Source organism: Elephantulus edwardii, unplaced genomic scaffold (assembly GCF_000299155.1).
Source record: "Elephantulus edwardii isolate Elephantulus edwardi_28Jun2011 unplaced genomic scaffold, EleEdw1.0 scaffold00273, whole genome shotgun sequence".
Taxonomy (NCBI): domain Eukaryota; kingdom Metazoa; phylum Chordata; class Mammalia; order Macroscelidea; family Macroscelididae; genus Elephantulus; species Elephantulus edwardii.
In genome coordinates, this window is record NW_006400023.1 from 2768994 (window position 1) to 2776865 (window position 7872).

General features: G+C 42.8%; 2 protein-coding genes across 2 annotated transcripts in view; both read right to left on the minus strand.

The window, feature by feature from the left end:
• Nucleotides 1–4653, minus strand: part of BNIPL (BCL2/adenovirus E1B 19kD interacting protein like) — a 12552-nt gene extending 7899 nt beyond the window's left edge. Inside the window, exons 1-4 of the mRNA XM_006900119.1 lie at nucleotides 4610–4653; nucleotides 3630–3725; nucleotides 3386–3441; nucleotides 2920–3144 (exon numbers count right to left, since the gene is read on the minus strand). Of these exons, the coding sequence (XP_006900181.1) occupies nucleotides 2920–3144; nucleotides 3386–3441; nucleotides 3630–3725; nucleotides 4610–4653 (421 nt within the window). The remainder of the gene's footprint in view (nucleotides 1–2919; nucleotides 3145–3385; nucleotides 3442–3629; nucleotides 3726–4609) is intronic.
• Nucleotides 4654–6770: 2117 nt separating this feature from the next.
• PRUNE (prune exopolyphosphatase) overlaps nucleotides 6771–7872 on the minus strand; it is a 43490-nt gene continuing 42388 nt past the window's right edge. The window contains exon 9 of the mRNA XM_006900149.1: nucleotides 6771–7199. Coding sequence (XP_006900211.1) covers nucleotides 6771–7199 — 429 coding nt within the window. The remainder of the gene's footprint in view (nucleotides 7200–7872) is intronic.

A 7872-nucleotide genomic window follows, 5' to 3' on the forward strand; every position in this document is an offset into this window, starting at 1 on the left:
AAGAGACTCTGAATATTGCACTAGAGTGCCAAGAAGCCAAAGCACAGGGAAGAATTCAAGATATTAAAGAGCTGAACAGTAGATTTCAAGAGGCAGGGCGGGAAGGCAAAGTAATATATTACAATATGTGCAAGGAGCTGGAGCCAGAAAATCAAAAGGGCCAAACTTGCTCAGCATATCTTAAGCTCAAGGAACTGAACAACAAATTCAAACCTCGAGTTGCTATACTTAAGGATACTTTGGGCAGAATATGAAATTATACAGGATGCATTAAGAGAAGATGGAAAGAGTATACAGTCACTGTACCGAAAGAAATTGACAGACACAGGAGAATTTCATGAAACACATATGAGCAAGAGCCTATGGTGATGAAGGAAGAAGTTCAAGCTGCTTTGAAGGAATTGGCAAAAAATAAGGCGCCAGGAATTGATGGTATATCAACTGATGTATTTAAACTAACAGATGCTGCCCTGGATGTGCTCACCAAGTTGTGTTAAGAAATCTGGAGAACAACCACTTGGCTAACTGACTGGAAGAGATCTATATTTGTTCCCATTCCAAAGAAAGGTGACCCAACAGAATATGGAAATTATTGAACAATATCATTGATACCACATGCAAACAAGATTCTGCTGAAAATTATACAGAAACGACTGGAACAGCACAACAGAGAAGTGCCGGAAGTGCAGGTTGGCCCATGTGCTTTACACCCTCTGAAAACCTGCTGGAGGGACAGCTAAGAATCAGTCTGATTCAAAGGCAATGAGTAACGGGTCTTTAAAGAACCTTAGTGGGTTAGAGCATGACATATTGGTCTGTTAACTACAAGGTGGCTCAAATCCACCAGTTTTTCTGTAGGATCAAGATGAGCAGATTCTTCTCTTAGAGATTTACAGCCATAGAAACCCAACGGGGTATGTGTGTGTCACTATGAGTTAGAATTGACTTGAAGGCAGTGAGGTTTTCAGATGGGGCATTAGGTTGCTTCCACTTTTGAAAAAGCCATAAAATTTGGTTTTGTTAAAATGTAATAAAAATTTTCCCATGATTCTCTATTGTATAAGACACAAATCTGAATGAAATGGATTTTTAACAAGGTAACGAGCATCTCCATTATTTTCCTGCAGCACCAGCAGCCAGGAAATCAAAAGGTGGGCTGCATTGGGAAAATCTGCTACGAAGGACCTCTCCTGAGTGCTAAGGAGCAACAAGGTCAGTCTAAAGACTAAAATGTACTTTATCTAAGCCATGGCCTTTTCAACTGCTTGCTATGCATCTGAAAGCTGAACAATGACCAAGGATGGCAGAAGAAGAACCAATGCCTTTGAGTTGTGGTGCTGGACAAGAGTACTGAATATCCTATGGACTGTCAAAAGAACAAACAGGTCTGTTCTGCACAAAGTGCAACCAGGGTGCTCCTTGGAGGCAAGGATGGTGAAACTCCACCTCACATACTGTGAGCATGTTGCTATGGGAGGCCAGTCCTTGGAGAAGGACATCATGCTCGGAAATATGGGGGGTAAGTATAGGAGAAGACCCTTAATAAGATGGATTGATAGAGTGACTGAAGCAATGGGGTCAAGTGTGTCGGAGATGGTGAGGTTGGCTCAGGATAGAGCAAAGTTCAGAAAAGGGTCACGATGAGTCCTAATTGACTCCACGGCTCAGAATAACAACTTATGCTAGCACTATTTTTTGTCATTTCCTCTCTCTCAATCCTTCGCGTCTAAATAGTTGCTTGACACTTTCAATTCCCCAACATGCCATCCTATTGCTTGAAATGTTTTTATCTAGTATGCCCATTCTCCAACCACCTGATAAACATCAACTTTCAATACTGCACTTCTTCTGTGAAGCGTCTGATACCTTTGGGGTAGGACTGCCCGTTTTCTTCTCCATGCTGTACTGTATCCTATACAAATGTAGATAGTAACCCTTACATGCATTTAATTGTCTATGTGTTTATTCCCTACTAATTTGAGAATTCTCTGGACAGTTACTTGTATTTATAACCCCAGTTCCAGCTCAGGGATAACATGTAACAGTTTTCAGTAGTTTTTCTTAACAAACAAAGGATCCCCCTTTCCCCACTGACTGCTCTCACAGTACTTCTACAAGCTCTACTTTTCCCTTCTAAGGAAATTGATCTTGTTGACTGGTATCTCTTGGTCCTCACCATGTTCTAATCTTCACTCATTCACTATTGTCAAGTCCACTCTGACTCACAGCGACCCTCCATCAAGTTTCTGAAGCTGTAAATCAGACTGGAAGGAGACTGCCCACCTTTCTCCTGAGGAGCTGCTGGTGGTTTCAAACCACGGGGGTAGGTGCAGCCTTAAGCGTTAGTGCAACTCTGCACTGCAATTTCAGAGGCGTGCTTTCCGAATCCACCAGATGCTCTGCTGGAGGGGGAGGAACAATCTTTTCCTATACTAATCAGATCTGATTTGACGGTACACACACACACACACACACACACACACACACACACTATATTAAAAAAAAAAGTTAATGCAGCTCACTGCAGCCTCCACCTCCAGGGATCCTTAATTCTAGCCTTAACATGGAAAAAACTCATTCTTCCACAATATCCTCCTTGTTCCAAACTGTTCTCATATATTCAATGTTATGATCATATATTCCTTTCATCTGTTCCAATTCAGAAAAAAAAAGAAAAACCCCTCATTTTTGTAGAGTTGGAACTCATTCATTGCTGGCCTTCCAATGGATTTTCAGAGGCTATAAATCACGTGGGAGAAAGCTGCCCATCTTTTTTTCACCGAGCTGTTGGTGGGTTGGGTTTAGCAGTGAAACACTAGGCCACCAGTGGTAATTCTAACCTTAGTTCCGTCAAAGCCAACCTGGCTTTCAACACTGGCCTCTACTTTTCCCAGTTCAGTCCTCAGATTTGCTTCCCACCTTCCCATTCAAATTCATGTCCACTGTCCAGCTGCTCCGAGTCTGAAGGTGTCTCCAATTCGTCTACTTGTAGGTCAGAACTGCCATCAGAGGAAGGTGCAGAATGGATGGGAGAAGTTCCATTATTTCCAGGCCCTTTAGTCAGATCCAGCTGCAACTCTGGGGCAGACAGCCGCTTACGCATGGGGCGCTGGCCACACAGGGATAGAGTGCTGGGATATTGACCTGTGATTGGTCCATTTTGAGGGGGAAAAAATAGAAAGATGGATGGTAATTAGGGGTGAATACAAATGGACACAATTAGAATTCTTGTATGTGAAAAGTAGTGAGACTGAGGTGAACTCTGAAAAAGGATGAACAAGGGACAATCAGGAAAGACGAAGTGGTACTGCAAAACTGATAGTGTCGCAAAGACTTTCTTGGACCAAAACCAATGAACTTAAGGCCTAGTTTCTACTTCACCTACCTGACTGTGAGTCTCCTTTAGGGTCTTCAGAAGGACCAACCTCTTCAGAAAGCAATCTAAAGAGGAAGTAATTAAAAAGGGGCAGAGGTATATAGGCTGATGGCATCAAACCAGAGATCAGTTTATGAATTCTATTCCCTAGGACTTCCTCCTCCTCTTTTCCTCCAAGTCCTGACGCATGATCTCTGCCCTCCACTTGTGACCATCCCTTCTTTCTCCAGCCTCCCTCCTCACACTTCCTCACCGGGGGAATTCTTCATCCTGCCATTCTTCTTTCAACTCCAGTTCCTCAAGTCTCAGGGTTGCTCCTAGTTCTGCAGCTTCTGCATTATCCCTGACCCTAAGATAGTGCCCCCAAAAGAAAGGATTAACATGAGATAACCTAGAGGCATTGGCTCAATGGAATTAGGGTGCAGAGTAGAGAGGTGGCCTTGATAAATGAGTAAAACGTAAACTCAGATCTCTTATTCCCTTGGCAGATGCTTCTCTCATCTTTATCACTTGTTGAAAGCCAATCACTCCTACTTCTGGGTTTAGAAGCAAAGGAAAAATAGAATGTGAAACTAGTATTTACTTCCATGGCAGTTTCTCCACCTACAAAGTACGGGTGAGAGGTATTCCACTTAATTGGCTAGGACCCAGACAGGCCCGCCCAGCCATTCCCAAGCAGAGCTGGAGAAGACGGCACCTTGTCAGGCCTGCCTTTCCTCTGCCATGCTGGGGAGTGGCTGGGGGTAGACATGGCATAGGCAGAGAGGTGGAGAAAAAAGGCAAACAGAGAGGTGGAAGGGGAACCTACACTCAGATCTGGGTCAGCCTTCCTGATGGCTATTACACAAAGTAGGGATTGGAAAATAAAAAGGTGGATAGACTTATTAGATAAAATATAGACCCTTTCCTTTGGTTGAGCAGGAAACTGTTCTGAATTCTGTCCTCCAGTTCCTTTACCATACTGTCATCTCTTACATACAGTTACCTCCATCCCTTCCCTGCAAATTAATTCTTTTTGTTGTTGTTGTGTACTGTCAAGTTGGATCCACCTGGCACAGGAGAAGATTGCCCTCCTTTTCCCAGCAGAGCATCTGGTGGATTGCAAATTAATTTTTTAAGGTTTCATCTCCTCTAGAAATCTTGATTATTTGACCTGGCAAAAAGATGGATGGTGGGAAAGTTCCTCAAACGATCTACTCATTTCCTATTTCAATCAAGTGATGTAGTACTTACCCAAGATCTAGTGTCCTTTCTGCTGCCTCTTGTATAGTTCCCATTTTCACAAGTCGTCCTGTCTCCTTTAAACACCTGGGATGGTCATCCCAGCTCCCCAATACTTCTTTACCCCTTTTCTGTCTCAGCTGCTGTTTCTGTTGCCTCCAAAGGAGGAGGTGTGGAAGGAAGGTAAATTCATCTTCAAACAGGTTCTGCCAGCACCCCTCCCAAGAAGCAGGCATGCCCAGGAGAAAACCCGGCCTCTGTGTGGGGGCGGGTTATGGGGAGGAGAGTACATTTCCTAGGATGGTGAGGCTTGGGGAAGTCTAGGAAGGCAATTTGTTCTCCTTTCCAGATCCCTTATAACCTTCTGGAAGCAGCTTTTTATATAAAAAAGCTGGCACAGCAGAAACCATTTTGGCTTTAAGACTATCTTAGGTCTATTTTTCAAGCATAAGCAAAATCTAGGAGAATTATAAGGAGAGTTCTGGAAGAATAAAACAAGTTTAAAGGCTGAGAATGAGAAGATGAAACTTGATGCTCCTTATTCCTGAAAGGGGTTTACGAGAAGGAAGACATGAAGTATATCAGGAAGAGGGGGTGTGAATTTTTAGGAAGCTGGAACAATTAATGGAGGGAAAGGCCTTATTACAGGTGTAAAACGAGACAATAAGACTCTAAACCGGAAAAATGAATTTTAATACTTTAACAAAATGAAAAATAAAGTACCCAAGTTACAAAACATAAATTCCTTTGGTTCAGTGATTATACTACTATTTCTCCCTTCCAAACAGCTACAGACATCATCCCCTCAAAGTGAACCTAGACTGTCCCCCTCACAGTGGAAGACATCATGCCCAGACCATCACGCAGACCAATGTTCAGGTAAGTTGTTGGTGGTTTACATGGAATACAGCTGGGGGGGTAAGTAGAGGGGAAATGACTTCATCTGAAGAAAAACAGAAGACTTTACACATGCAGAACAAGTCAGTGGGGGAGAGCTCTCTGCTAGGTCACTACAGTCTGAATCACAACCCTGTACATGCTACACGAGGCCAAGGTCAAGTCCTGTGGTACGATCACACATAAATACAGACAAATCCAGTCTCCCTGCTCATTCCCAGGGAAGACAGAAGAAAAACACAGAGAAGCAGGAGAGAGAATGACAGCAGATCACAGAATACCAGAGACTATCTAATTCAAACCCTTAACTTTACAGATGAAGAGAGTGACATCCACAGAACCAAAGTGTCCTGTTAAAAGACACAGAATTCACAGCAGTCAATATTAGAATCTGGTTACTCCATGCTTTCTTTAAATATACATAAGAAGAGAAAGAGACAAAAGACTGATAGACCTGCTATGGCAGGAGCCAGAGCCAGGGTTTATTCCAGTTCTGCTGTCTTCTGGGAAGAGTGCTTCTGATGACTAATGGCCTTTCTGGGTGCCTGCTACACTCTCATGAACCAGGGTCTTCAAGGTTCCTGTGGCCCCAGGGCAGAGTGAGTGAGGAAACTGACAATCAGGCCACCTGATCAGGATGGAAGACAATGGCCTCCAATCTGCTACCAAACAAGACCCAAACAGTCACAGTAAAAGTTCGGAAACGGAAGTAAACCATCTCTCAGTCAAACATTATTACTTTACTGAGGGCTGAAAGAGGAGGTGTGAACTGGAAATCTGCTAACAGTTGAAATCTGAAGCAAGGATCTCCAACAACATTCTATTTTCTATGCAGCTTCAAGTAGGTGTTCAATAAATAGTTGAATGAGTACATGAATAAATGAATACAATGGAGATCAACAATGATTGTATGGCTCCATGACATTGGTTCTGTTCAGGATTCATGCTGAGGGCACATTTGGGTATATGCATTCTTTCCCACTTTGTTGGCACTGTATATGTATCACATTGTGCCCGTGGCATATGAAATAGAAAAAAGTCAGTGCAAATTTAAAGAATAATATTAAATAATATATAATCTGTCTGATTGGTAGAGATTGGGGGAAGGTAGAAAGTGGTTCTTAAAACAGTTGCTTTCTTTCACTTCTTCCTCTTGACTTTGTAAGAACAGGACACCAGATCCTGGAGCAATGAAGATAGAACTGTTGAAATCTCCAAATATCTCAAAACATGCATTTGAAGTGGGTGAAGCAAGCTTCCCCACTCCCTCCTCCCCTTACTTCTTTGAATGGGAGGCAGTGGTTGACCGTGACAGTGAGATCTGGCTGCACTTCTCAAAGACAGCCTCAGCTGAGAACTTCGGGAGCCCCTGGTCCAGGGGGCATTCATCCACCAAGCTGTTCATGGGCGTAGGGGGTAGTGGAGGGTCTTCATCATCTTGACTCATTCCAGAAATCAGGGAGTTACCTGCCCTGCTCATTTCCTTGTCCACCGGCTCCCTGGACACGCCCACTATTTCAGGCTGTCCTTCAGGGATCTTCCCAGAATCCAAGTATGCTGACAAGGATTCCTGGAGCAGAGGCAGAAGTTTTTTTCGAGAGACCTGAGTATTGCCTTGAAGATAGGCTTGGAGGTCAGGATGGGTGCTTGGGATGGGTGTTAAATTCAGGGTCGGAGACTGGGAGGATTCCAGGACTCTGCAGATCTGAAAAAAGGAAACAAGAATAGGGGAGTGATACATAAGTTGGAGAAGCAGAGCTGAGCTTTCTAAAGTAGAAGCATCCCTTACAGAGACACCTTTTTGATTAAGTCATTCAAAGCTCAGTTTTTATTGCTGACAGTATAAGCAATCTCAGTATTTTAGTTTAAGATATGCAGTATTTTAGAAGCAGAGGAAATATGGGAGACGGTATCTTTAATTTCATATGAGAAATCCAAGGCTCAAAGCTATTAAATATATTCAACAAAATCATGCAAATTCTGAACTAGAACCTAGGTTCTCAGCTCCTGTTATAGTGCTATTTCCAAGTACATGTATATGCTCAAAATCCTGAACCCAGTCCTTGGTCAGGACAGGAAAAGTACCTAGCTTGAGATCAGGGAAAGAGTAGAGACAAAGAATTAATAAAGAAAAAAGGGAACAAAAGATAACATAAGGCTGAGAACTCACAATTTATGGTGACAAGTCTGGCTAGAGTTGGGAAGAGAGAAGAATCAGTAGTTGGAAAACATGGGCTTGCTGACAGAAATGAAGCTGGAGATACAATGATTCAATTTTGTACAATCAATGACTTATTCATTGCAAATACGTTTTATAAGAAACATAAATGCAGGTTATACACATGGATTTCACCTGATGGTATGCATAGGAATCAGAT